Genomic DNA, 26,880 nt, shown 5'->3' with positions numbered 1-26,880 from the left:
GTGACCCAAGTTGACCTAAAACAACTTGCATCAAAAAAAAATTTCCGTTAGTTTCTTTATACTTTTAATGAAAGTGCTAGTAAGTACATATCATATCTACATCTTAGATCATTTAATAATTGCATGAATGCTAATGAGGTTGGGAAAATTTTATAATTTCATGTGCATTTAAGTATTTCATGATTACCTAAATATGAGCTTTGAAGTTTTGACAAGTATAATTATTAAAAAAATTTTAAAAAGGTCATTTGTATGTATGTAATATTAACGTTGATGGAATTGAGAGGGTCAATAATTTTTAATGAGGATATTTTTAGTGGATTTAAAATTTTTTTAATGATTGTCAACATAATACAAACTACTAATACTAATAATAGTTTTAAGGATAAATGAAAAATGCAAGTGATAAGAGTTTATTTATAAACACAGTTTATTTTTTTGCATGATACAATAAATGATGGTGTAATAATGACAGTGAAATACATAGCACTGAGTATAAACCGAAATTTAACTCACATTGATATACTCTAATGCGTAATATATATTATTCGTAAACTATTTTCGCAGTGTTTCAATTCATGTTTTTCAGCACAGAACAATAATACAAGTTCGATAGAAGCCAGTAGTCACAATCATTTTGTTAAACAAAGTAAAATCTTAGTGTAATTTGTAGTTAGCTGCCATGTCAAGGAAAAAAGTAATTGTTTAAATTTTAATTACGTATATGAGTTAGAGAGTCAACGTTAATTAAAAATTACTTTTCTCAGCCTGGAAGACATGGCATTGACATATCAATAATTACAATTATTTTAATATTAATAATAAAAATAATAATAATAATATTAATTAATCTTTTTTAAACATATCTTCAACTAAATAAAAGTATTATTTCTATTATAATTTCTACATAAATGCAAAGTATATAAATTTGTCTTGAATATAAAAAATTACAAAAATTATTGTGTACGGATTATTACATAAAACGTAGTCGAAAGAAACTGAGTATAATATTAAAGTGCATATTATATATCTTTAAGCTATGCACCAAACAATGTAAGATTAGCGTTAAGAAAGACAGAATAATCAGCAAAATAATTATTAATAAAATTGATGAATCTGAATAGTTAATAATGCTTACTAATAATGCTTATTAGAATAGATTGTAAAAAATATAAATATAAAAAAACCTACTGCTAAGAGGAATGGCGATGACGTACAAAAAAACAAAATGAATAATTTTCATTTATAAATGTAACATCGGCATACAAAAGTGAAAGCGTTTTTCGTTGCGCTTAAAAAATTTTGGTTGAGTATCATCGTTAGTCATTAATCTATTGAAATGCTTATTGTACTTTAATGACGTCATGGTTTAGTTCGCTAATACTATAATTCAATAAATTTCGGATTGATTAGAATATGACGCATGCAATTGATTAATTATACAGTCATTGTATCGTAACTTCCGTTTTTTTTTATATCACAAATTTATTATGACTTTAATAATGAACGAACGTTTTGTCTTAGCCGCATAAAATGACAAATTATCAATACGATTCATTTATTTCTTGCTATTACTTGAGCTACTCCACTGATCCATTTTATGCATACGTTCTTTCTTATATCATTTACTTACTTCTTTCTATCAGTACCTTAACGGATCTTGATCAAAGAGAGCTCTAACTAATAACTATTATTTCTTTTTTATTTTATAACAATTCTAATTTATGAGTTTATTCATTAATTAAAATCAATATCTTGTGATGATGTATAAATGATTATACACGAAATCTCAAATCGTAACGAAATATCTATTAGATATGAATTGTTATACATTACAAGGTCTTAAAATGAAAAAACTTAATCTAAAAAATCCGATGTATGGCAAACCTATTGCAGTTCGTATATTGCATGAGCCTGATTGATATATCAGGCTTTGAACAATACTACAATAAAATCCGTTAAAAAAAAGATTGCTTTAAATGTTTTCTTAATAATTCACAAAGTAAATAAATCAATATAAAGTTGTCAATACTATATGCTTTATAAAAGTAAAGATAAGCAGAAATTATATTCCTTCATATCCCTGCCTCTTATAGTTATAAATTTCCTACATTCACGATCGCATATTCAATTTCTTTGACTTCTTTTCTTTTTAAAACTTTATCATTGATTTTAGTCATCGCGTCTGAACAGCGAACTAACCACTTATTTTTCCTCGCCTCTTTCTTCTTTTTCCTTATTTTCATCTACCTCTTTATCTTTTTCAACTTCCTTCTCTTCTTCTTTAACTTTTTCTTTGTCACCATCCTTACCTTCCTTTGATTCTTTTGATTCTTTCTTTTCCTCTTTGCCGTCTTTAGTTTCTTCCTTTGGCGGTTTCGGCAAGTGGGTATTCATATCTAGCGAATTGCAGATCTCATCCCAGTCTGGAAAGCACCTGTCCTTCATGCGTGAGCAGTGTCCTACCAAGTTGGGGCAGTGATCTTGCATATAGTCTCTGAGTGCAAAAGGTACGGATTTTTCAATGTACAAAATTTGTGCGAGGTGTGCAAACGCAACGACATCGAGCTGTAAAATAAATTAAATCATTTTCATTAGTTTCATTGTTAAAAAATTAATTGCATTACTTTAATGTAATTTCAACAAATCATCTCATAAAAAATTAATTACTTACTTTAGTGGGTTCATCGCCGAAGAAGAATGGTTTATCAGCTAATAAATCGGAGAGAACTTTAAGATCATCACAACCGAATTGAGCTACTTCTTCATTGGTATGGACCCCCATTCCTTGAGCTTTCACTTTCTTTGCGCACTGGAATAAATAATAAAAATTTTCACAAATTATTTATCGTTCATTTGATCAATTTCAATCTCGATTAATTAATTAGCTAATTGACAAAATCTCACCTTTCGTCCATATGTGAACTTGAAAAAGAAATTAAGGATTCCATTGGGTATGCGTGTTCCCAAAGCATTTTGTAAATTAAATCGATACCCCTTTAAAACAGCGTCTGTGTTCTTGGCGCGCCACCAAGAAACCACCCACACCAGATGATTTTCAATCATGGAGATCATTGCGTGAGATATGGTACGTTGTTCATTAGTCAGATTAGCATCCAAGTCTTTGTGGAATTTTTGGCTCAATTCTCGCATGATAATTGCGCTATCAGCTATCTCAACGCCGTCAAGTTCAATAAAAGGCAATTGGCCTTTCTTCGAGCGGAATTTCATTTTATGATCCACATTCTGAAAATAACAACATAACATATTTTTGTTAATAAGTGCAATGGAAAAACAATTTCATTAAATTTAACAAAAAAAAAAAACTTATATTTGAGGATAAATTTTTGTATTATATTTTAAAACTGAAAAAATCATTATGAAATTTGTTAAATTTAATTGCATTCTAGAAAGGATTTTGTTTTGTGAATAAAGGTTGAAGTTTTTCTATTCATTTGGAAAAGAGATCATTACTGTATTATAGAGTATGTAGTCCAGTATAAAAGGTAGGGCATAATTAGCTTTGTAAACTGATAAATAAATAAAGAAATAATGAAATCTAAAAAACAATACCAACGAACTAATAAAAAAATAAGTAAATTTTTTATGAAATAAAGAACGAAAAATGAAATTTTTCCATTTAATTAAAGAAAAAAATTCATTGCTGTATTATAAAGTATGCAGTATGGAACAAAAGTAGTGAGAGCGAGAGAGAAATTGAGGAAGGCCGATGAACCCATGGTAGACAGCTTCCGTTGCCTGGCAACATCCCCGCCACTTTGAATTCAGAGTTGCCATCATAGTAGTTGTTATCGTCGTACTGTGTGCTAGTATTGATCGTGAGAGCACTACTTTGCGATCGCTATGTGCTCCCTCATTCATTTAAGCCACCAAAAAAAAGGAAAAAAAAAGAAAAGATCTCTCAATCCATAAAATATCTCTTTCAATACTCAGAAGCATTAATTTGATAATCTCTACCCTCATCCTCAAAGACAGACTTTATATTTTGCATCATTTATCATTGTTGATAATCTTTCTGACATTTAATTTTAATTTTTTCATTAATGAGCCCTTTTTTACGTCATCACTTGGCGTCAATTAATGGTAAATAAAATACTTTAGGAGTAATTTACTACTGAGGAATGATGAGAATGGTCATTCATGACTCTAAGGAATTATTTCATTAATTTATTGAATGATTTGTTTTAATAATGCTAGAAAGAGCTTGTTAAACCTTAAACTGTCTGTGCTGTTCGATAATTCAACAAAGAAGTACATTCTTTTCATGATAATTAGATTATATTAATACTGTGTCTTTAAGTATATTGAGAAAGGGGTAAAATAAATGACTGAGAATATTTTGATGATAAAAAAATTTGGTAGCATCACTTGTTGCTCCAAAATAAGACGATGCTGCTCACAGTTGACAGTTTGTGCTTTATCAAAGTCACAAAAGCTCGAAATAATGTTCATAATACTCTATATATGGCTTCGAAGCACACAATAGCAACTTTTTTATGCTTTGGAGGGGATGCATTATATATTATCGTACTGTTGAACTAACAGAACGGTGCTTTGTTCCTCCAAAGCCATTCTAGAACGTTTAAGTTAAGTATAGCACGGTGTTTAACTGTAATCCTTATGGAATTTCCGGAGTTTCCATAAGGATCTATAAAAAGCTCCAAAGATATTAAAATGGGAGGGTAACCGTGCGTCAAGGATGCCTAGCGGGAGGTAAGAATGGCGTCCTACTCGATCCAGAAGCCTAAAATTCGATGTAAGAGGCCTTAAAAGTGCAAAACATGACCGTGGAGATAGACTTTGTTAAAAAAAACTAACTCTCTCTAAATGATAGTTACACTAAATGTAAATTTAGTGACAATAATAAAATATTTACCTCATATTTAATGTCGTTAAGCCGCAACCATGTTTCCACTTTGAGACAGAAGGGCGAAATAGATGGTATTACTGGAGTGCGAGAAAATTGATACAGATATACAACATCCTTTTCATAATTAACTTTATGCACTGAGACAGATTTATTGGTCGTTTCATCAGCAGCATCTTCTTTCTTTTCATTCTCCATTTTCTCCGTTGGTTTTTCATCTTCTCCTTGCTTATTATCTGGCGGCGTCTCCTCGTTCAATGCTGCTTTCATATCTTTCACTTCTTTATCTTCTTTTTCTCCTACCGTCGTGTTATTTTCAACCTCTGTTGCCACGGTCATTGTTATTTATTTATTGATTATGTAAATAATTAATAGAAATAATTAATGAAAGCGCCAACAATAGAATGATGATGAACGTGCTCCCGAAAAAAAAATTTTCTGAATTACACTGCACGAAAAGTCGCTAGATACTGAATGCGTGCTTGCCGGCCGGTATATTACTCAGACTTCAAGCACTACACTACTAATACGCTCATCGTTGTTGAGATTTCCGAACTCTACGCATGCGTGTGCGCCACACCCCATGAACCGCCATTTGTGATTTTATTGTGGGGGTTTGCGCGACGCCCGATGTGCCTCCGACCTCAATGCACGACAAATTCCGGATGCGTCATGCTCTAAAACAGTTTGCCAACATTTACATTGCACTTTCGCACGCGCGTTATCGAGAAAAAAATTACTAGGAGTCATTTGATTCCCTAGCCACTTTGTAAACAGTCATCTATAACCTCAATGTTTTGATTGTAGATAAGCATATTGGAATAGTAATTTGTTACGATCGGAATTAAAGGGTTTTCTTTCAAATTCAGATTCAGGTAGTTTTAATGAAAGATTTTATAAAGTTGTTTATTGTTGTAGTATTTAAAATTTTTTAAAATGCTTGAATAAATGTTAAACAATTGTACAAGATTTTTGTGAAATTTTTTCAGGATGCATCGACATACAAATGCTGATTATAATAAAAACCGTATGGATGTTCTTCCTCCTGAGTTGGAAAGTCAATTCATTCTACGATTACCTCAGGTAGGTTACAATTTATTCTTTGCTCCAATACATTATTTATTTACTAATCACGAAAAGAATTGTTGGGTATTTAAAATTACGTCTTCTGTGAGATTGTATATATGTTTGTGAAAAGCCAAAGATTGTTACTTTTTTTGGTTTTACTACATTTTAGTAGAATTAATTTTTCTAGATTAAAAATCAAGATATTTCATTATCAGATTTTTTCTTTGCTTTCTTTTCAGAAACCAGCTCAAGTATTGAAGGAATCATTACAAGCTGGTCATCCATTAAAAGATAGACTTTCTATCAAAATTGACAATGATATGAGATATGGAGAGGTTAAAATTGATCAATGGCTATTACATGCTAAGGTATGCATTTATTTAACTAATTTCCTCTCCAAATTAATTAAATAGTTTAAATAAATTTATATTCATTATGTTATGTTTATAGGTCGTCGATTTACCAACTATTGTAGAGTCCTTAAAAACGATTGATAATAAAAGTTTTTATAAAACAGCTGACATTTGCCAGGTATTTAAATAAATAGATATTCTACTCGATCGTAAATTTTCAAATGTAAACCAACTGAATATTTATGAGTGATAAACCAATGTTTTACAGATGGTTATTTGTAAGGAAGAAGATGACCATACTACCGACGATGAATCGCCGGTAAGGCAAAAGAAAAAAGATCCTAACAAAGTCGATAGGAAATTTTTGTGGCCACATGGCCTTACACCACCTACCAAAAATATTCGTAGAAGACGATTTAGAAAGACTCTTAAGAAAAAATACGTGGAAGCTCCTGAAATTGAAAAGGAGGTCAAACGTTTGTTAAGAGTAGATAACGATGCTGTTAACGTTAAATGGGAAGTCATTTGTGAAGATGAAGACAGTACCAAACCCAACAAAATATCTAATTCCGGTACTGTCAAAGGAAAAAGGGAAACCAATGATTCATCCCAAAACGTTGACGTAGGTAAGTGTCGAATCTAATTATTCAATTTTGAAAACAATTCCTTAGTTATGACTGTAATAAGTCATTAATAATACTAGAATAACTTTTGAGTTGAGAATTCATATCATCAATTGTTAACTATATATTTTTTTTGTAATGCAGCTGAACACGACATATTTGGTGAAGCTGTTAGTGACAGTGAAGATGAAGATGAAGAACCCAATATTAATGTAATGGAATTAGATGAGAATAGCCGTTTATCCGCTGACAGCCGAGTCTCTGATTCTAATTCATTGCAAGTGGGCTATTCTGAACGATCAGGACAGGATACAAATACATGTAGTGAACTACTTACAGAGTTCAGTAAAGATATGTTTCCATCAGAGAATGCTGATGAACAGGATGCTCGAACAACTGAAGAGAATATTTCGAAAGTTCCTAAGATTGAAGATTTCCATTCTGAATATATCATACCAGATGATTCAGAAGCTCAAACTATAAATATACCAAAAGGTATGATAATCATTCTAGATTATTTAATTGTGCATTTAAGTCATTGATTTAGCATAAAAGAAATATCAATCATAATTTGTTAATTTCTATTTTTGTAGATACATTGCAATGTAGGCTAGTATCATTACATAATGAATTAGCAGAATTACGTCAAAGACGACAGCTTCAAGAAGCGGAAATAGCAAATATAGAGAATCTTAAATTACGACAAAGATTCCAAGAAATCTTGGACAAACTTTTGACGGAAGAGATGCAAAAAATGCAGGAGGTATGTAAAAAAAATATATATTCAGATAAATTTCTCATTAAAAAAGCTTGTAATTTTTTATTTGTCATTTTTCACCTACAATAAATATGCAAACGATTTTTATGACATTTCGAGCGCTAAAAACTCTAGTAAAAACAACCCAAACCATTCTTACATTATAAATAATACTTGTAATTTTATTGTAGCAAGAATTAAAATTCATTTTATCTTACCCCAATTAAATAATTACGTATATTGATAATTTATTATTTATATTAGTTTTTATTGTTTATCTATCATTTTGATGGTAAAATTTAACTAATATTGTTAATTTACGACAAATATATTATTCAATATTTAAATCCATTTCCATTAGCTCCTATTCAATTATTAAAAACATTTCCATAGCACTGTTTTAGTAAATATTTAATTAAGTAAAATTTTAACAATTATATAAAAATATTAAAAACATCGTTAACAGTTAAAAATTTAGCACAAATGAATAAATTATTTTTTTACTGTTTTTTTAGAGCTCGAACAGTCTTAATGACAAGACATAAATGACAACTTATGTTTACATGATTGTATTATTTTTTCCAGATTCAAGATTTAGAACTAGAGGGAAAATACACGATTGAATAATACTAGTGTGCGCTGGTCGGGATGAACATGATTATGAATAAAATCATTTTCTAAGATATATTTTTAATTTTTGACTATAGAATGGTCTTGAAATTATATATTTCTAAGTTATATTATTATAATATAATAATTGCACATACCAAACTGGAAATTCGTTTGTTGCTATTACTCTAATATTTTTTTTAAAGTATATTGCTACAAATTTTTCAAATTGATTTATCATTTCTATATTCTTCACGAATAAATAAACTAAAATAACTAATAGTATGTCTGTTTTTAATATACTTACATTTATGTAAATATATATGCTGTTAAAATTATAAAATCCATCATTCCTTTTAATAAAATACTGTCAATTATTACACAGTAGATAAGAACATGAGCATAGAAAATTGCCAATTTCATTCAATTCTCATTATATTATATATAATAAGTAAATTAATTATTTGGCCCCTTTATAAGGATTATTTTATATAAAAAAAATCTATATTAAAATGCAACTGATAAACTGTAACAAAAAGATCTAAAATTTATATCTGAAAAACAATTTTTAAATAAAAATATGACAATATTCATTAACAGCTCAATCACTAGGTCAGTTTTTATCCTCTTATTTTTTTCATTTTCTTTTTTTTTTTTGTAAAATCAATATAGTTTTCTAAACACTAAGTGCAATAATACAATACTTAGTATTGTGCCATACACACATACTAAATTCCATTAATTAAATTATGACTGTCATATTTTTATTCATGTAATGCTATTTAATGCCTTCAACTCACTTTCAGAGCTAGCATCACTCCATAAAATTTTAAAAAATGTATAATTACTACGATTCATATTTCGTAGTAAACATTCATATAAATCTTTGAGGCCAATTAAGCTCGAGAATAAAAAAATAAAAATAAAAAATGTTCATATAAAAAACATTTTGCGATAATCTTATAAATATTACATTGAAAATATTGGCATGAAGTAAACGTAATTTAGCACAGTACGATTGGAATGAATGAGTTAAAGTCTCTTAATGTATTTATCATGAATAAATATGACAGCGAGAAGTTAACTAATATTGAAGTTTTCATTTCAATATTCCTTTTATCGTTCGATGCTGAATAATCCTTGTACTAGATTCTAGGAGAATCTGGTAAAGGTGTGTTATTAACTTGATCTTGTAAACAAATCCTGAGATCACGTTCGTCCAATTCACTTTCAGGTTCAAAACTAAAATTACGTCCAATAAGTTCGGTAGAACCAGTCCACTTTTTACTATTTTTCAATCTCAAGATCTAAGACATAAAATGAAAAATATTTAAACAGGAACTAAGCTAGAACTAGTTATTGTAAAAATCTTTACAATATTTCCAAATTTATGTTTGATAAATAAAATATCTAATTAATACAATATCAATTATTGGATAAAAGTAAAAGAATGTTAAGTAAAGATTTTTACAAAAATACTCTAATGAAAAAGTATGGATATGATAAAAAATATTGAGTCTCCCAGTCAGCTTGGGCTAATAGAAAAAAATGTATAAAAAATTCACATACATCGCACTCGTTATTATTAGCTACACGGTATCAACTTGAATATTAAAAAGAAATTGATAGTTATTACCAATAAATTATTAATGTAAAGTATGATAATAATAGTAACAGCTATAATAGCATACTGAAGCAACATGCGATTTTAAAGTCATACACGAACAGGATTATATTAATTTAAAAATATCGCTATTATGTCGAGCAATCAAATAAATATTACGAACAGCTAAACATGCTTAAAAAGAGCTAAACGCGATCTCTGCCATTCCAAAGTTAAAAATATAAAATTGATATCTTTATGAATCAATTAATAAAACTATATAAATTCTAATAAAAATAATATAGTTAAGATAGTAATATTACAACAAATAATAAAGCTCAAGTATTGATAGACAATATTCAAGATCTAGCTACCAACACAAAAATCGATAATTTTATCATAACATCACAATTATTTAGATGTTATAAAAATACACGTACTCGGTTAATTTCAACTTACTCGAGCCACCGCCAAGGCTCTGTCTCTGGACTGGTTATGGGCGTGGGGAACTATAAAGATCAGCAACAATATTAACATCATCAATTTTAGAATAAACTGAACGAATGCGATGTATCAACACTCTGAAGTTCTTTTATAATTATTTACATCTAAATATGAATCGATTTACGATTATGAATACCTGAATTTTTCAATACACTCTTACCTCTGCCTTCAATTCCGCAACTTTGTCCTGCAAATCGCGTACTCGATCACTATCATCTAAATTACTTCTCAATTCACCTTCAGCATACATTTCTTCATTCTAAAAAATGTATAAGTTTTCGTTTTAAATTAGCCTACTTTCTGGGTGTATTTAAAATTTTTTACCTTTAGCTCTAATAAAGATATTTTTTGGGTTAATTCAGCAACGTGTTGAGCATGTTCAGCGTCCCTAACTCGTGCCATCATAGCATCATCTTTCATTTTCGATTCTAGATCAGAATATTTGTGCATTTGTTCACGTAATTTACTTGTTAATTCTTTAACTTTAGCTGTAGCAGTCTCTAACTCTTCATGAAGTAACTTTTCGCCTTCGTCTTGTCTCCTTAATTGATTTGTAGCCACTTGAACTTGAGTTTCCAATTCCATCACCTTGAGCCTAAGTTCTTTAACTTCACTAAGTACCACCATCTCTCGAACCCTTGTAGACATTAAGTCTTCTTCAAGTTTTTGAACCTCATGTCCACGATTTTCCCAGAATAGTAATTTTTTGGGAGTAGAGTCAGCTGCCGGAGCTGATTGTGCTGATCGATGTTCTTGTAAGTGCCGTTGCCATGCTGTACTTAGTTCTGTAACTCTTTGTCTGAGATCCTGAAAATCATAATAATTTTTGTTATTAACTATTCAGAATTGAAATTACTTTAATACTTCTGCAATTTTTTTTAGTTTTACCTTTAATGATAAATTTGCTTCAGCCTCTCTAAGTTTAACAGCAATTAATTCCTCTTGTAAATGCGCCACAGAATTATCAGGCGTTGATTCACGGAGAGTTTTTTTATCTTGTTCTAATTCTTGTATTCTAGCTCTTAAGTCTCTGATTGTCGCATCTTTTTCAGCCTCATGTAGTCGCACACGTACTAATTCTTCCTGTAAACATTCCACCATTTCTTCTTTCTGTGAAAGAGCTTCTTGTTTCATTACTATTTCATCTATAGATGACTGTTTAGACGACATATTTTCCTCTAAAAGCATCGACAAAGACCTCAGTTCTTCATGTGCTTGTTCCAGTTGATGACTCGTCTCCAAATGAGTATGTCGTAAAGCTGCTAACTCTCGTTGTACTACAAACGACGTTTCTTCTTCTTCTGCTCTAGAAACTTGACCCTTTACTAATCGATCAGCTAATTCTGCAGATTCAGCCTCTAATAATTCACATCTTTGTCTCAGCAATTTATTCTCTGCTCGTAATTTTCGCAACTCAACCATCTCTTCTTGTTCTTTCATTTTAAGTACGGTGTAATCTTTTTCTAATTTTTTCATACGCTTTGGATTTATCTTCATTCCATAGGCTAAATTCAACAGCTTGTCTGGATCATTTTCCGCTCTACCCGGTAATTCTTTCTGAAAGAACTGTTGACAAATTCCAATAATCAAATCAATCTCATCCACTTAATTTTATTTTCAATGAAGAAAGTTGGTTGTCTCCATCAAAAATGATTGGTTAATTTTAGAAATTAAGTCATTTATTTTAAAATGATTGCGCGGCACAATTAGCAATATTGTATACTTAAAAAAAATAATTTACCTTCAACATTCCTTCCATATCCAAACTGAGCAAATCATCTTTTCCCAAATCCAACATAGCTAAAGCAACTTTAAAAATGATATCCATACCCTCCATAAGAAAGACATCGAAAATTCTACACGCTAAAGGCAAGCTTAACGCTGTTGTGAATAATGTAAGAAACCAGGAAGAGGCATACATCGAGGTATGAAAACTTTGAGCTGTAAAATGAGCCGCGAGTTCTGGATAAGTGTCTGATACTAAGTGTTCTAATTGGTACATGCAGACGCCTAGTTCAGCCATACTGGGTTTGAACATATCTCTTAAACGATATTCTTGCATGAGAGCTACTAAGACAGCAAAAGCTTCCTCTTCTGGCATTTGCTGAAATTTATTGGTTAATTATATATATCTTAATTCCACTTAATTATAATTATTTAATGAGTTAATTGTCTCTGATTATATTTAATTTTTTAAATGGATCATCTAATAAGTCTAAATGTTAATACCTGCATGAGCAACAATCCAACAATAAAGCCAGATCCCTGGCAATATCCCACTTCACGATCATGAAGACTATAAGCTTTCATAACATTAAATAAACTTTCTTGACCAAATCCATCTTTTTCTTTAAAAAACTCATGTTCTGGATATGTTCGAGCTATGTCTCTTCTGATGATTCTTTCACAAGCTGACGTTGCTTTAATATATTCAGCAAACTGTTTTTTAACAGGCGAATCATGCGCGCCACATAATAACTGCCATACAATACCCCTAAATTGGTAAAGAAACAAATAATAAATCATAATATAAAATTTAAGAAAGAGCCTTTGCTCAAACACTACTTGACGTTTGATTAAAATGTTAAAGTCTTTTTATTGACAAGAATGATAATCTTAAGTGGTAGAATGAATACATAAGTAAACATTTCTCCTTGAAAAGCAAACATTGATTACCTAAAATGATGTGGTATCCCTTGTTTAACTAATTCTTTAATAACATCTTTATGTTTCTTCCAATAATTCTCCCAATCTGCTACGATATTACCCCATCGTTTCCAGACATCAACTTCTCCATCAGTTGGGGTGTGGCATCGGGCCGCAGTTTCACTATCACCGCTGACGCCCGATGCCTGAGTCTGAGATGTATCAGAACTTTTTCTACTGTGATTACTTTGTAATGAGTTACATGATTTCACATCTGACTCGATTAATCTAAAACAAATAATCAGGTTTATTAGCAAACATTATTTCTTTTCAACACTTATTCAATTGATTAGTAAAAACATAATAATTAACTTTGTAAACATACCGATTAGCCTCTTCCAGCTTCCCTAAAAGCGCCAGCTCGTCGGTTGATATGTTTGAGCCTTCGGAACACACTTTTTTAGTGTTAATACCCAGTTCCAAGGCTGATAAAATAATTGCTTTGCAGCAAGACTCAGTAGAAAATTGGAGAGATGAATTAAGAGTGTAGTTTATACTCATCACCTGTGACTCATATTATTATACAATTTTTTTCTTTCTTATTATAAATAATTAAGCTTAGATTATTAAATAACAATCAATAAATTAATCCCAGTGATGTTGATAATTCTGAAAAAATAAATATTGTGTAAAAAAATTTTGGAGTAACTTGAACATAAACATAAACGTCAAGTATTAAATTGGAGTAAAACAATTATTAAAAATGTTACACATACATTTGATATACTTTAACACTTGAAACATACATTTAAATGGCTAATACAGGCAAAATAGAAGGTTAAGTGGTAAGCATTATATAGATCAATGAATGAAATAAATATAAAAATTATTAGAAAGTTGTACACAACAAAAGTTTATTAATAAATCATTTGACAGCTGTCTTTAAAGGCTTACACGTCAAATTACTCACCCACACACTGTAAAATAACGTTACACTAGAAATAAACTTTTTTTTACAAATAAGGCAACAATAAAAACGTTTGTTAATGACTTTATAACTTTTTCAATTATTGTATAAAGTTGATAAATTTATAAATTTATTGATACTATTTAATGGATGTTTTGACTAATTATATTACTATCTCTTTCTTCCGTTTGATAATGTAATAGGAAGGTAAGTATAACGTATATGTAAAAAGAGTGGAAGGGGGAAGATACCTTTCCAACGTTTCCAACTCTGGAATGTGACTGACAAGCAGTCGCCATATTGAAGTTAGATCTTTCGTAATGTAAAATTTATCTTGTACGTGACCAAAAACATCTGTAGAGAGATCAATATATCATTTTATACAATTTTATCGATAAAATATATTTATGAACAACGAGCGAATATTATTGTTTTTATTAAAAAAATATCAAATTGGATTGAGTAAATAGAATTTATTTATACTCAAATATTATTTGAAGTAATATTCTTCTCTCTTTCTTTAATTTTTAACAGAAGCAAATTCTTTTTATTGAAATAAATTTATACATGATTTGTTTTTATCAATAAATGTAATTAAAAAAAAACAATTATACAAAATAGTTACATAATTGAGTATAAATCATAATAAAAATTGTTTATAGTCTACTATGAAATATTTCTCATAATTTCGTAAATAAGAGAATTTATTGGTTTTATTTATACAATAGAAACTTCATCATGTAATACAATAAAATAGATCACGACGGTAATACAATAATAAAGATATTTTAATAAAGAATAATTGAAATAATCTAATGTATTTATTTCATTTAAATATATTCAAATTATAATTAATTACAAAGTACTTTTTAAATACTCATCGAACATAAATAATGATACAGCAGCATCATTGTCAGATAGGAGACGTTTTAAATCATTTGTATGTCCTGCCAAAGTTCTTATAGTTTCTGCTTGAGGTTCGATGAATTTCTCCTCTATATAGTGAGAAACTGAAGCATCATGTTTATTTGCGTGATGTTCAGCGATGTTATGAATATGTAATGCTTCATTAGCCATCTGTTTTTCAGTATCAAGGGCTCTAGCCAAGCTGTTGATCTCAGGAAGTTCTAATACGAGATTTTTGTCCTGTTAAATCGATAAAGGAGATTGTTTTAAATCATGAAAATAAATCAGAATCTTATCTTTTAAAACAAAATTATCTTACGCTTCTCTTGATTCTTGGTAGGACATTGAAGTTCATTTTTCCTCCTCTCTTGGTGATAAACTTGATCAAGTCAATGGCATTTTCCCATGCTTTATCAGACATTTTACGGAAAAAGCCTTTGAATCCATCACGATTAGAATCATAATTACCAAAATGAGATGACATAAGTAAATATTCAAAACTTGTGTCAATGTGAGCGCTAACGTAGGCTTGGAGATCAGTTAATAGATGGTTTATGGCTCCATATTGAGCATTACAATTGGCGAGTGTCGGGTTTTCTAAAAAAAAATCAGACACATCAAAAATAATGAAAAGACAATGAGCACAGTGCTATTACGATAATCTAATCATACAATCTTATCGACAATGTAATTGGTATACATAAAATTCAATTGTAAAACAGATTAATAATAATTTTAACTAACCGCCCATAGATTCCCGAGTGTTACATGCCGATTCTACATCACTGTAACAAAAATTTGCTGTACATGAGCTTATCAAGAGCAATCCTACTAAAGCTCCAATCTTCCACATGATGGCTGAAACTAGAAAAATAATTATCTATCAATTATGGACTAAATATAAATAAAATTATTTATATTAAACATGTTACATGAAAAATTAGAGATATACAAGATCAAAAGATCACCACGATAAATATTATTGAAAATTCATCGTTTTTATTCTACATATGATTAATTCGAAATAAAACAAAGTAATAAACACTACTTAGTATTAGTGTCAATGAAAGATATGAAGTTACATTAAACAATTGAAACTTGGTTCATTATAAAGAGTTTCATTCATAAACCTTTTTATTAATAAGTTCAATTTTTACAATTTTCTATGAATCACTTGATATTTAAACTTATTTATTGAACCAGTATTTTTTTTTTTAAATTTAGAGTTCTTAAAAGTATATTTGACCTACAATACTATTGGTTATGTTTTTAAACAATTCCAGAAATTTCCTCAGTGAAGGTCTTTCTTTTATTGAATGACTCATAAATAACAACAGGAGAATCACTTACAGGACTTTATGATCAGCTTATCAAAGTACAATAATTAAGAACAAAAGATTTATTAAATAAAAATAAATGCGCAATACACGGAGCAGAACCAAGTGAAATATCGATTTTATATAGATCAAAATAAATACTAAGATGGCCGGTATTTAAACAAATGATCATGTCAATTGTAAGTTACATAAAAAGTATGAAAAAAATCAAACTTACTATTGTATTTCGTTTAATAATGCAATAATTAAAAGCGTGAATACTCTCGTTTCGACGCTTTACGGTACTTCACTGAGGTTTTATTTCTGCTGCGATGTTAGCTTGGAATCTAATAATTAAAAAGCGCATGCGCAAATCGCAGTTCGTCGAATTCTTAACTCCATTGTGACTTGCGATTATCATACTTTGTTTTCAAGTGGCCAATGGCTAATACATTTTACTTTGCTCATTGATATTACTTGAAATTTGTGGCGGAAGGCCTTCTATACCAGTGTGTATAAAGGTTGCTTCGATATAAGTCAACGAAGAGGAGAAACGCGTATTTCTTTTTAACTTTCAATTTTAAATCTAGTTATTGCGTTCTAAAAAATCATCATGAAGGCTCTAACCACTTTTCTTCTAGCAATTGCATGCATCAGCGCAACTGCTGGTGATTCCTTAAAATGTAAGTTTATTTATTATTTTTATATATTGTCAATATCTTCATTACCTAATAACTATCATTATTAGTTTATTGATATCGATTTTCCATTTCTTTTTCATGGTTGGCTCCAAGTTTTTAATATCATCAAACCAATGTTTTTTTTTTATCATGGCTTTTTTAGGGTTCAAGGAGCCAAAGTACATGGAGATTTTTAATTTATACTCTTATTAGTGATTGATTTGTTCAATGTTTACATTATTTAATTTCATTAAATCATCAATATAGTCCACTGACTTGCTCCAGTGGTTTCACTTTAGGTTAGTTTATTCATGTGCATAATAACTATTTCTTTGTTTATAAAATTCAAAATCCTTTTTTTCAATTTATAATGAAACTCAATAGATATCCTTAGTAATTTCATTTATATTCATTGAATTAGTCATTCCAGTTTAATTATAATAGATATCAGTTTTGTGGGAATATTTGATAGTTTAATGAGGTGTCTAAATTCAGAAGTTGAAAAAAGGAATCGTATAATTCGACTAAAAAACATAATGATAAGGAACCGATTATAAGTCTCACGTATTATTTGCCAAATGATAAGACATGATAAAATGAAATTATGATGAAATACAGTCAATTAAAATGTTAATATTGTCCTTTGGCTGATCGATCGATCAATATCATGCAATCTATCCTACTTTCCCATCATCCTGTTGTTGCATTGTGCACTTCAACATTCATTTTCATCATTGTAAGAATGTCTTTTATGAATAATCTTAATTATTATCATAAACGAGTAATAAATAAGTAATCACTGAATAATTTTAATAGAATAATAAAACTATATAAAATGTTTAACTATTATCAGTCAGCAACATTAATTTGATAAGAAAGATCCCCAAGGACATGTAATAAGTGGGCGTATTTTTCGTATTATTCATAATTCCAAAGGTCTCAATAGTTTATCAAGTTTTCCATTCTGTGATTTTAGAAATTCTAACGAATGTGTTAACAAAGTGAATGTTTTCAAAGATAAATAATAATTTTATATAGTAGAATAGCAATGACAATGATATTATGGTAAAAATAATATGGATGATTTTCGATTTATAGGTATCATCAAGCCTGCTGATGTTCCTAATGAATGGATTGACATGGTACATCCTTGCATTAGAGCTTTGGAAAATCAGGTTAAAACAGAAATTGATGCTGCTATGACCTACTTAGCGATGGTACTTTGACTCATAATATAAACTTGATATGATTAAACTTCTGTGATTCACATCACAGATCATTTAATCATTAGTACGAATTATTTTTATCATTTTAATTCTTTGTTTTAAAATCATTAGGGGGCTCATTTCTCTCAAGACACTGTTAATCGTCCTGGATTTGCAAAGTTCTTTTTCGCAAGTGCTAGCGAAGAACGAGAACATGCTATTAAAGTTATTGAATATTTGTTGATGCGTGGTCAGCTCAAGAATGACGTTAGCAAGCTTTTAAATTTCCCAGTGGTATGTATTTGTTATATATATATATATAATAATTATTCAATATCTCCTCATTGTAGTATTAGTATATCAACAACTTACAATAAGCCTACCAAAACATTTGATTGTAGCATCAAATGTATTTTTCAAGTGATATATCAGTCTAACTATCAAATATTTCATTTCCTTTCCGCCAAACATCCTGATTATTATTGTTATTGCTTCTTTTATGATCATTATATAATTGTACGCTTATTTAATTCATTAATACTACAATATAAAATATGTTTAAATAGATATAATTTTCTCTGATTGTTACTAATTGCCTTTGTATAGAAACCTCTAACGGATGAAACATTTAGCGGCATTCATGCGCTGTCAAAAGCACTTAAACTAGAAGCCGAAGTCACCAAATCTATTCGCAGTATTATTAAGAACTGTGAAAACGATAAGTTCAACGATTACCATGTAAGATATATTTAATTTTTTTCAATTACGAAATCACAATTAACCTTTTTTTAAACTATAGCATATTGCTATATTTGTTTATTCTATCAACTATTTTTCTAGAAGTAATCTGTAATGATTAAAAAATTTCAGCTCGTGGATTATCTAACTGGAGACTTCTTAACTGAACAATATAACGGACAACGTCAATTAGCTGGCATGGTATCTACTCTTGGTAAAATGATGGACATGCACGGTCCTCTTGGAGAGTTTCTTTATGATAAAAAAATATTGAAGGAAGAATTGTAAATTTTATGATGTTATTATATTTAAAACCTTTAATATTTTCTCGATCATACGTAAAGTATAGTATTATTAATAATTCGTATTATAGAAATATATTTGAAGATTTTTTTCATTTTTTATAGATTTGTTTTTCATATATTCTATATCAAAAATTAGATGCACTAACTTTATGTATGATCAAATTGATTATGTAATTATTGTATAATCAAATGCTGTATTTAAATGTTTTATTCGTAAATAAAAAAACTATCAATAAATGTTTTTTTAATCAAGGATTTTAATCAATAAAATTAAGATCAAGTCTCTTAGAAATATTTATTTCAATTTATTTTTTCGACGTTGTTTCTTTCTTTTTCTCAGATTTTTTTGCTGTTAGTTTAGCTTTTCTTGCCTTTTTTAGACCTCGTTTCAATGCATAAAATGCCTGCGTTCTTATTTTATTTCTAATTTGACGAGCTTTCCTTAATTTAAATCGATCAAAGTCACTCATCGCCAAACGCTGCAACAAAGAAATCAATATAAATAAATAGATTCAAAAATAGAATTCTAGAAAATATTCAGTTTGCGAAAGAAGATATTCTTATTATAAGTCTAGCTATGTTCTTATTATTTACCTTCTTCTTGGCTTCAACTTTGCTGGCCCACATAGTTTTACTCCATTGCTCATCAAGCTTGGCTTCATCCCATGCTTTTCGAACCACCCGGGTTCCTCCAGTGTAGGGGAATTTTAGACAAAACTTAGTTAAATGAAGATCGGTTAACTTCATTTCTCCCCTTGGAATTTTCGATTGTGGTCCATCAACCAAAACCTAAATAAAATAAAAACATCATGAATATTTTGTATTACTAACTATCAATTAATGAATCTATATCTATATATTTAAATTTATATCAGATTTAAAGTTGGCATCAGTTATGTATCAGCCGGCAATTCCTATCAAGAATGGGGATCATCATTTTTTCACATAAAATACTATGTATATTTTTGCAAAGTGATTTATATTAAGCAGTACTTACTCGGTTTTGATCAATGACATCCACGATGGACACAAGTTTGCCTTTATGAGGACCATCATTCACCAAGGCGATTCGCCCCGTTTGCACGTACCTGGCAAAAGGCTATAAACAAACAGAAAACATTAATATACATCATATTTTATTTATTTTCAGCGTAATTACGAAATGATCGCAATAATTTTTGTGTAACAAACGAAGCTCATAGAATGCTACTGATCAATGCATAACCTCACGTTTGGAGTAAATGACAATTATGATCATATATTGATTTGTACCAGGTACTTAGTTAATTATTCATATTTTCTTAACAAAATGATGTTTAAACTATTAGTTATATTCATTACAACATTGAAATCTATAAAATAATTCACAATATTTATCAAATAAAAGTATAACCATGTGCTCGCATTACAGATGTTTTGTTCTTAACGTTTCCAATATTTTAAGACAGAATAAAATGATGAAAAGATGAGTCAAAAATATTTTTACATGTAGGATTAAGTTAATGATATTATTTTAGTGTTAAAGTTTATAAAAATATTTTAAAAATAATAATATAAATGAAATATTAGATACTAACCATGGCGGAAACGGTGAAAAGAAAAAGTTCGAGTTGCAACGTTCATGGCGCAGCATTCGAGAACAACGCAAGTCATGTGTACTTTTAAGAAAAAACAATCTGAAGGCTATTTTTATTAAAAACAGTTTTTTGATGTAAAATAATTAGATTTATATGTTTTTATATTTATTTGTATTAATTAAAATCAGAAGTTTTTCAAAAGAAAAAAATTTTCTTTATATATAGTTGCTTTATTTCCGCATCAATATTCATCTCGATAGTTTGTTGTTGTGTTGGCAGCCATTTTACTTGGTTTATGAAAGATTGACTCAATTCAGTGCGTCATTGAATACACTCAACAGTTCATGTTTTATGTTTTTTTGGTTTTTACAGAAGCGAACCAACAAATAACAGTAACCGGTAGTAGTGTGTTGCCGGTAGTTTATACGTATGTAATTAATACAATAATTGCGTTCTAAATAACTCATAGTTTAACATAACACTCGTGTATTTTCTTTATAAGTTTTTGATTAATAGCGTAAATATTCACGTGTTGCGTGAATTGTATTCTCTAACATGAATAAAATAAGAAAACTGAATTCTTCTATTGACATTATTCCACTACAGGGTGCAAGTAATGACGAAATGATTACTACAATGGGAAGAAGTAACGAAGATCATCAACCAAGGATTCAAGGAGATTCGACGATTATTAGTCGCGTACAAACGGTACGTAAGAACATAACCTAAAATAATAGTGAAGTAACTCAATGCTTTGTTAAGTATTATTTTAAATCAGTAGTTCTCAAGTTTCAAATGTTTCAGTTACGTCTTTTATGCGATATCTTTTTTTTTTAATGAGCAATCATCTTTATATGATTGAATAGCTCTAACGTTACTGTTTATGTTTTAGTATTTGTGTGAGAACGAAGATAAAGTGTACATTGATGTAAATGAGATGGCTGATAGTTTACAAAGAAAATATCGGGACTACAGGCAAAAGAAACGTGGTCCATTCAGAGCTTTAGTTCGTCGAGCTTACGATGAAATAACTGAGAGTTTTTCTAAAAAATCCGACTCTTTATCACGACAAGATGATTATGATGATGAAGTAGAAATTGAGGTAATAAAACACATACTAATATTATTTTTCTTATAATGATTATTAATGGTTAAATTATTTGATTTTAGTCTGATACACCAGTCAATGATCCTTTGGGTAAAGAGCTTTTAAAAATGTACACAAAATCTTCAGAACGAAACGGAAATTCAAGCGATAAAGAATTAATTGACATAAGCAGCGACGATGATTCCGAAAAATTGGAAGATATTGCTCCAGAAAAAATAGCCAGATCATCTCATGTGAGTGGTGGACCTTCATCAAAAATTCCTCCCAAACCTTCAGCTCATTCTTGTCAACAAAAATATGCTAAAGCAGACGTTGATATCACCAAACTTACACCAAATACTCCAAAAGTAATTTATCTTTCTATCTTTTATTCATAGATTTATTTATAATATTTAATTCTATTTATACAACTTTAATTCTCAGATGCTAGACGCTCGAAATAAGACCATCTTAGAAAATTCAAGGAAAAGACCCCGTGAAAAATCTTCCGAAGATTTTCCGACGTCCAAGAAAAAGAAAGAAAGTCATAAAGCGATAGACGTAAAAGTAAAATTCGCTGATGTTGGAGGAAATAAAAAAGTTTTAGAAGATGTTTGTAGATTACTAGTTCATATTAAACATCCAGAGATTTTTAAACAAATAGGAATATCACCACCTAGAGGATTTTTACTTCACGGTCCACCAGGATGTGGAAAGTCTTTGATGGCTCATGCAATTGCAGGCGAGCTTAATGTTCCATTAATTAAAGTAGCAGCTCCAGAATTGATCGGTGGCGTATCAGGAGAAAGTGAATCGCGTATCAGAGAACTGTTTGATAAAGCAGTTGCATGTGCACCTTGCGTTTTATTTTTAGATGAGATTGATGCTATGGCACCCCACAGAGCAACAGCTCAAAGAGAAATGGAAAGACGAATGGTTGCTCAACTATTATCGTGCCTTGATGAATTAAGCTTCAAAGAAAACGGAGAACAAGTATTGGTTTTAGGAGCAACTAATCGTCCAGATGCAATGGATCCCGCTCTAAGACGGGCTGGAAGATTTGATAGGGAAGTATGTCTTGGTATTCCTGATAAAGAATCTCGAGAATGCATACTCCAAGTTCATACAGCTCGTTTATCACTCGCAAAAGACATAGATTTAAAGAAAATAGCAGCAATGACTCCAGGATTTGTTGGAGCTGACTTAGTTGCTTTGTTACGAGAGGCAGCTATAGCAGCAGTGGATAGAATTTTCAAAAAAATCAATAATGAAAAGAAACTAAATAATGATGATAAAAAAATTTCAGAACCAGTGGCTGAAATAATCGAAAACGAGAAAGAAAAAGAGAGCGATGTGAGTGAAAAAGCTACAGATAGAGAAATTAATGAAATGGATACGACAGCTACTGAGAAAAAAGATGAAGAGCCGAGTATAGTAGTATCAGATGAAGTTTCTGTTGAACAAACGATTATATCACCTGTTGTTCAAAATGATGATCAAAGTCTTCCAGTAACTGATGAAAATAGTACAAAAGTACCCGAAAGTTCTGAAAAACTACAAAATAACTTTGAAGATTTGGATAATTTACTTAAGCTTTTACGAGATAAAAATCCTTTATCTCCAGAACGATTATCAGATTTACATATAGAAAATGTGGATTTCGATATAGCTTTTCGAGTAGTACAACCATCATCTAAGCGAGAAGGATTTGCTACTGTACCTGATGTAACTTGGGAAGACATAGGCTCGCTTCAAGAAATAAGAGAAGAATTACAAATGGCTATTTTAGCACCTGTAAAACATTCCGAAAGTTTTGCAGCTTTTGGTTTAACAACTCCCACTGGAGTATTGTTATGTGGACCACCTGGATGTGGAAAAACTTTGCTGGCAAAAGCGATAGCTAATGAAGCAGAAATAAATTTTATTTCGGTTAAAGGACCAGAATTACTTAATATGTATGTCGGAGAAAGTGAAAAGGCAGTTAGACAATGCTTCATCAGAGCTAGGAATTCTGCCCCATGTGTCATTTTCTTTGATGAATTTGATGCTTTATGTCCAAAGAGAACTGAAGGCGATAACTCTTCGACTTCACGGGTTGTTAATCAAATACTCACTGAGATGGATGGTATTGAGGGAAGAAAAGGTGTTTATTTAATGGCTGCTACGAATCGACCTGACATTATTGATCCTGCAGTATTACGACCAGGCCGATTTGATAAAATTCTTTATGTTGGCCTTCCAACACCGCTAGATCGAGTAGATATCTTAAAGGCGTTAACAAAGGTAAAGGATCCACTATCAATAAGTCAATAAAATAAAGAACAATAGTTAATAAAAAATTTTGAAATATTTATTAATTTTTATGTTGCAGAATGGAACAAGACCTAAACTTGCAGCTGATGTCGACCTAGAGATAATAGCAAAGAGTGATCGATGTGATGGATACAGCGGAGCAGATTTAGCTTCATTAATTAGAGAAGCTGGTATTCAAGCTTTGAAAGAGTCTATGATAAATAATTCAGGATTGACTGAGGTTTACATGAGACATATAGATACTGCTTTTACTAAAGTTCGACCTTCAATTCTTGACAAGGTATTTTTTACTTGACTGTTTTAATAATTGGATTCAATAGGTTTATGCTATTACAATCAAATTAATTTTATTATCAACTTAACTCTTTTTAGGATGCAAAACATTATGAAAAATTAAGAAAGCTCTACACGATAGAAAAGCTTACAGAAGTTACACCAATGGAAACGCCTATTGATTTACCTATTGATCAGCCAATAATTGATGCACCGATGGAAGAAATGGAAACGTGAAGACGGTAGTTCTATAATAAAAGTAGAACTGTGTATAATCTTTTATTTTTTCTTGATAAGATTACTTTTTACACAAATTATCACTCCGTTTTGATTTATGGATTATCAATAGTTTTTCATTAATATAAAAATAATAAAAATTTTGAAAAAAAGAATTCAACTGTTTATTTAACTTTTAGACAATGATTGCATTAATTTAGATAATTTCAAAGGTAATAAATTAACAAGGTCTTTACATACATTAAGTTCATTTTTCATTAACTCTGCTGTTTCTGGATGAGAATCACAGTAATCAATAAAAAAATTATAAGCTTTTATACTATTTTTAATATTTTCAATCTGTGTATTCTTATCCAGAGTTATAATTCTATTGTAGAGAGCTCCTGAATTGAAATATGCGAAAAGTGCAGCTCGAACTAATTCTTCTGGAAATTCTTTTGGTGCAGGTGCTGATTCAGATTCCTTCAAAGAATCAAGGAATGTCTGATAATACTTTATAGCGGATTGGCATAACTGATTTATTTTGTTTAGAGTTGCAGGTGCAGGCCTGTCGTCTGAAGCTCGAAGTTTATCTACTTTAATGTCCAATATAGCTGAATATGTTTCACCAAGTTCAATCCAAATTTGTCGACATTCAGATTGATAATATCTTGGGTTCAACTCTTTTATTACATGCTCAAGAATATCAATTCTACGTTTGTGCATCTTTGCTTGACGGTCTTCATCGTCTTCAAAGAATGATAAATATTTATAAGCTTGAGACATATCTTGCATAATGTGAACATAATCTGATGCATGTGTTTCTAAAGCATAATATTTTTTTGCTTGGTCGAGCCATTGTTGAACATTTAAAAATACTTTCTTAGCATCATTAAAATCTAAAAGATATTTATCAGTAATCTGCTTTGCGATAGGTGTTATATTTTCTTCTAATTTCTCAAATTTCATTCGTTTAAAATCATCATCATTACCTTCTTCAGCATCACCTGGCTTTGAATCATTAGTTGAGTTCTTTTCATCGTCAATATTTTCAGAAAGTTCAATTAGTCGATCTCGAGACATACTCATCAGTAAAATTCCATATTTAGCCCAGCATCGAGCCACATCTGCACTTCTATGATGAAATTGTTCCCATTTAGCTGCCTTAACTTCATCATTGGCCGTTTCACCTGGATCATCAACCAAAGAATTTTCATATAACTTGAGAATATGAGAAGCTGCTGCTAAATGGTGTCTTGCTTGAGTAAAATGTTTTTTCTCCATGAAAAACTGCGATAACGTTGCTGCATTCAGTGCCCAATCAATGTAATCTAAATCTGTTAGTTCTAGTTGTTTTTGGAGCGTCATATGACAATAAAGTGCTGATTTATGGTGGTCTTTACATATTCCATAAACTTGTGCAATGTAATAAAGCGTTAAAGCGTGTAATTTTTCTAATACATGCTGAGGAGTTGGTTCTTCACTATTTTCTATTCCAAATATTGAAGACATTCCTTTTGGCTCTGGTACAGGATCTAGATTTTTGTACTCTGTATACAATCTCTCTGATTTTTCTACAAAAGCCTTTGATTTCTCATACTCTCCCCATTGAAACCAAATAATACCTAATTGATTCAAAGCGCTCAGAGATGGTAAGATACATTGAGGTTCCAGCTCACGACCTTTTAAAATTTCAATACATTGCATTAAATTATCCTCAGCTTCTTTCAGTTCTTCATTATCAATACAAATAATTCCAATATTTAGCCAAACTACTGCTAGCATTCCAACAAAATTTAAATCTTGATCAGATGAATTATTTAAAATATTTTCTATTTTTATCTTCATTTCTTTTAAAATAGTTATTGCCTTATTCTTCGTTTCACAATCAGGCCCTTCTTGATTGTTGTCATTGGGATCATCCAATAACTTCCTAACCTTAAAATATTTTTCTTTCAAGTCGTCTAACAATTCTTTATTAAAAGTCACCATTTTTGCTTTAATAATTACTTATCGTTTCTATTATTATTATTAGCACCACTTTAAAACTACTTAACTTGAATAAATACCAATGGTAAATTATTCTTTTATTTTTTTCTAACAATATTTTTACTAAACGTTTTTGCTATTTAAAAGGACACTACTGTATATAGTCGAACTGAGAAAAGAGTTCCTCAGCTGCTTCAATGCTTTCGGGCTCCCCACCACCGATTTTCTACCCCTTCTACCATGCTTTTTACTACTGC

General features: G+C 30.1%; 8 protein-coding genes across 14 annotated transcripts; 3 read left to right on the top strand and 5 right to left on the bottom strand.

Moving 5' to 3' along the window:
* Positions 1-2,141: 2,141 nt before the first annotated feature.
* fax (failed axon connections) lies at positions 2,142-5,436 on the bottom strand. Its single transcript, XM_035094900.1, has 4 exons — positions 4,898-5,436; positions 2,908-3,246; positions 2,675-2,812; positions 2,142-2,568 (listed from the first exon to the last, which is right to left on the bottom strand). The coding sequence occupies exons 1-4, from the start codon at positions 5,225-5,227 to the stop codon at positions 2,206-2,208; spliced, it is 1,170 nt and encodes a 389-aa protein (XP_034950791.1). The 5' UTR covers positions 5,228-5,436; the 3' UTR covers positions 2,142-2,205.
* A 43-nt stretch (positions 5,437-5,479) lies between these two features.
* Taf7 (TATA-box binding protein associated factor 7) lies at positions 5,480-8,904 on the top strand. Its single transcript, XM_035094899.1, has 8 exons — positions 5,480-5,763; positions 5,878-5,971; positions 6,196-6,324; positions 6,407-6,487; positions 6,578-6,935; positions 7,077-7,427; positions 7,526-7,695; positions 8,275-8,904. Exons 2-8 carry the CDS (start codon positions 5,879-5,881, stop codon positions 8,314-8,316), a joined length of 1,224 nt encoding a protein of 407 aa, XP_034950790.1. The 5' UTR covers positions 5,480-5,763; position 5,878; the 3' UTR covers positions 8,317-8,904.
* Positions 8,905-8,943: 39 nt separating this feature from the next.
* Evi5 (ecotropic viral integration site 5) lies at positions 8,944-14,397 on the bottom strand. 4 transcript variants are annotated; one of them, XM_035094898.1, is made up of 10 exons: positions 13,828-14,397; positions 13,437-13,720; positions 13,082-13,339; positions 12,635-12,899; positions 12,147-12,509; positions 11,294-11,971; positions 10,730-11,212; positions 10,566-10,664; positions 10,342-10,410; positions 9,488-9,605 (listed from the first exon to the last, which is right to left on the bottom strand). In XM_035094898.1, the coding sequence occupies exons 2-9, from the start codon at positions 13,610-13,612 to the stop codon at positions 10,357-10,359; spliced, it is 2,376 nt and encodes a 791-aa protein (XP_034950789.1). In that variant the 5' UTR covers positions 13,613-13,720; positions 13,828-14,397; the 3' UTR covers positions 9,488-9,605; positions 10,342-10,356. The 4 variants fall into 4 exon arrangements, with proteins under 4 accessions (XP_034950787.1, XP_034950785.1, XP_034950786.1 ...); XM_035094896.1 differs by lacking the exon at positions 10,342-10,410 and having other exon boundaries at positions 8,944-9,605; positions 13,828-14,394; XM_035094894.1 differs by lacking the exon at positions 10,342-10,410 and having other exon boundaries at positions 9,444-9,605; positions 14,022-14,395.
* A 423-nt stretch (positions 14,398-14,820) lies between these two features.
* Fer2LCH (Ferritin 2 light chain homologue) lies at positions 14,821-16,630 on the bottom strand. 2 transcript variants are annotated; one of them, XM_035094825.1, is made up of 4 exons: positions 16,479-16,630; positions 15,669-15,788; positions 15,244-15,521; positions 14,821-15,164 (listed from the first exon to the last, which is right to left on the bottom strand). In XM_035094825.1, exons 2-4 carry the CDS (start codon positions 15,775-15,777, stop codon positions 14,874-14,876), a joined length of 678 nt encoding a protein of 225 aa, XP_034950716.1. In that variant the 5' UTR covers positions 15,778-15,788; positions 16,479-16,630; the 3' UTR covers positions 14,821-14,873. The 2 variants fall into 2 exon arrangements, with proteins under 2 accessions (XP_034950716.1, XP_034950717.1); XM_035094826.1 differs by lacking the exon at positions 16,479-16,630 and adding an exon at positions 16,275-16,405.
* A 25-nt stretch (positions 16,631-16,655) lies between these two features.
* On the top strand, positions 16,656-19,263 carry LOC118073997 (ferritin subunit-like). The gene is made up of 5 exons (XM_035094827.1): positions 16,656-16,923; positions 18,019-18,137; positions 18,258-18,419; positions 18,732-18,863; positions 18,996-19,263. The coding sequence occupies exons 1-5, from the start codon at positions 16,854-16,856 to the stop codon at positions 19,149-19,151; spliced, it is 639 nt and encodes a 212-aa protein (XP_034950718.1). The 5' UTR covers positions 16,656-16,853; the 3' UTR covers positions 19,152-19,263.
* A 186-nt stretch (positions 19,264-19,449) lies between these two features.
* RpL14 (ribosomal protein L14) lies at positions 19,450-20,798 on the bottom strand. Of its 2 annotated transcripts, none has more exons than XM_035094828.1 (4): positions 20,746-20,798; positions 20,166-20,267; positions 19,763-19,957; positions 19,450-19,647 (listed from the first exon to the last, which is right to left on the bottom strand). In XM_035094828.1, the coding sequence occupies exons 1-4, from the start codon at positions 20,746-20,748 to the stop codon at positions 19,474-19,476; spliced, it is 474 nt and encodes a 157-aa protein (XP_034950719.1). In that variant the 5' UTR covers positions 20,749-20,798; the 3' UTR covers positions 19,450-19,473. The 2 variants fall into 2 exon arrangements, with proteins under 2 accessions (XP_034950719.1, XP_034950720.1); XM_035094829.1 differs by lacking the exon at positions 20,746-20,798 and adding an exon at positions 20,562-20,581.
* A 215-nt stretch (positions 20,799-21,013) lies between these two features.
* On the top strand, positions 21,014-24,810 carry smid (nuclear valosin-containing protein-like smid). 2 transcript variants are annotated; one of them, XM_035094823.1, is made up of 7 exons: positions 21,014-21,172; positions 21,352-21,453; positions 21,638-21,847; positions 21,916-22,200; positions 22,277-24,115; positions 24,204-24,425; positions 24,518-24,810. In XM_035094823.1, exons 2-7 carry the CDS (start codon positions 21,370-21,372, stop codon positions 24,653-24,655), a joined length of 2,778 nt encoding a protein of 925 aa, XP_034950714.1. In that variant the 5' UTR covers positions 21,014-21,172; positions 21,352-21,369; the 3' UTR covers positions 24,656-24,810. The 2 variants fall into 2 exon arrangements, with proteins under 2 accessions (XP_034950714.1, XP_034950713.1); XM_035094822.1 differs by lacking the exon at positions 21,014-21,172 and having other exon boundaries at positions 21,183-21,453.
* On the bottom strand, positions 24,746-26,772 carry LOC118073994 (KIF-binding protein). The gene has a single exon (XM_035094824.1). The coding sequence runs from the start codon at positions 26,624-26,626 to the stop codon at positions 24,824-24,826; it is 1,803 nt and encodes a 600-aa protein (XP_034950715.1). The 5' UTR covers positions 26,627-26,772; the 3' UTR covers positions 24,746-24,823.
* Between the last annotated feature and the right edge of the window lie 108 nt (positions 26,773-26,880).

The sequence above is a fragment of the Chelonus insularis genome, unplaced genomic scaffold (genome assembly GCF_013357705.1).
Source record: "Chelonus insularis isolate UGA/USDA-ARS -01 unplaced genomic scaffold, ASM1335770v1 scaffold_714_pilon, whole genome shotgun sequence".
In the NCBI taxonomy this organism is placed as follows: domain Eukaryota; kingdom Metazoa; phylum Arthropoda; class Insecta; order Hymenoptera; family Braconidae; genus Chelonus; species Chelonus insularis.
The sequence above is the reverse complement of the archived record's forward strand: the minus strand, read 5'-3'. Positions and strand labels throughout refer to the sequence as shown.

Bases quoted from the DNA above. Each gene is read 5' to 3' on its own strand.
- fax (XM_035094900.1), bottom strand. From the start codon at position 5,227: ATGACCGTGGCAACAGAGGTTGAAAATAACACGACGGTAGGAGAAAAA. The intron at 3,247-4,897 runs GTAAATATTTTA...TGTTATTTTCAG, and splicing joins TTAACGACATTAAATATGAG to AATGTGGATCATAAAATGAA. The intron at 2,813-2,907 runs GTGAGATTTTGT...TATTTATTCCAG, and splicing joins AGTTCACATATGGACGAAAG to TGCGCAAAGAAAGTGAAAGC.
- Taf7 (XM_035094899.1), top strand. From the start codon at position 5,879: ATGCATCGACATACAAATGCTGATTATAATAAAAACCGTATGGATGTT. The intron at 5,972-6,195 runs GTAGGTTACAAT...CTTTCTTTTCAG, and splicing joins TCATTCTACGATTACCTCAG to AAACCAGCTCAAGTATTGAA. The intron at 7,696-8,274 runs GTATGTAAAAAA...TATTTTTTCCAG, and splicing joins AGATGCAAAAAATGCAGGAG to ATTCAAGATTTAGAACTAGA.
- Evi5 (XM_035094894.1), bottom strand. From the start codon at position 13,612: ATGAGTATAAACTACACTCTTAATTCATCTCTCCAATTTTCTACTGAG. The intron at 12,900-13,081 runs GTAATCAATGTT...TTACCAATTTAG, and splicing joins GGGATACCACATCATTTTAG to GGGTATTGTATGGCAGTTAT. The intron at 12,510-12,634 runs GTATTAACATTT...AATAAATTTCAG, and splicing joins TTGGATTGTTGCTCATGCAG to CAAATGCCAGAAGAGGAAGC.
- Fer2LCH (XM_035094825.1), bottom strand. From the start codon at position 15,777: ATGTGGAAGATTGGAGCTTTAGTAGGATTGCTCTTGATAAGCTCATGT. The intron at 15,522-15,668 runs GTTAGTTAAAAT...ATTTTTTTTTAG, and splicing joins CACTCGGGAATCTATGGGCG to AAAACCCGACACTCGCCAAT. The intron at 15,165-15,243 runs GTAAGATAATTT...TCGATTTAACAG, and splicing joins TACCAAGAATCAAGAGAAGC to GACAAAAATCTCGTATTAGA.
- LOC118073997 (XM_035094827.1), top strand. From the start codon at position 16,854: ATGAAGGCTCTAACCACTTTTCTTCTAGCAATTGCATGCATCAGCGCA. The intron at 18,420-18,731 runs GTATGTATTTGT...GCCTTTGTATAG, and splicing joins AGCTTTTAAATTTCCCAGTG to AAACCTCTAACGGATGAAAC. The intron at 18,864-18,995 runs GTAAGATATATT...AAAAAATTTCAG, and splicing joins ATAAGTTCAACGATTACCAT to CTCGTGGATTATCTAACTGG.
- RpL14 (XM_035094828.1), bottom strand. The intron at 19,958-20,165 runs GTAAGTACTGCT...TATTTTATTTAG, and splicing joins ATGTCATTGATCAAAACCGA to GTTTTGGTTGATGGACCACA. The intron at 19,648-19,762 runs GTAAATAATAAG...TCTTTGTTGCAG, and splicing joins AAGTTGAAGCCAAGAAGAAG to CGTTTGGCGATGAGTGACTT.
- smid (XM_035094822.1), top strand. From the start codon at position 21,301: ATGAATAAAATAAGAAAACTGAATTCTTCTATTGACATTATTCCACTA. The intron at 21,848-21,915 runs GTAATAAAACAC...ATTTGATTTTAG, and splicing joins ATGATGAAGTAGAAATTGAG to TCTGATACACCAGTCAATGA. The intron at 24,116-24,203 runs GTAAAGGATCCA...TTTATGTTGCAG, and splicing joins TCTTAAAGGCGTTAACAAAG to AATGGAACAAGACCTAAACT.
- LOC118073994 (XM_035094824.1), bottom strand. From the start codon at position 26,626: ATGGTGACTTTTAATAAAGAATTGTTAGACGACTTGAAAGAAAAATAT.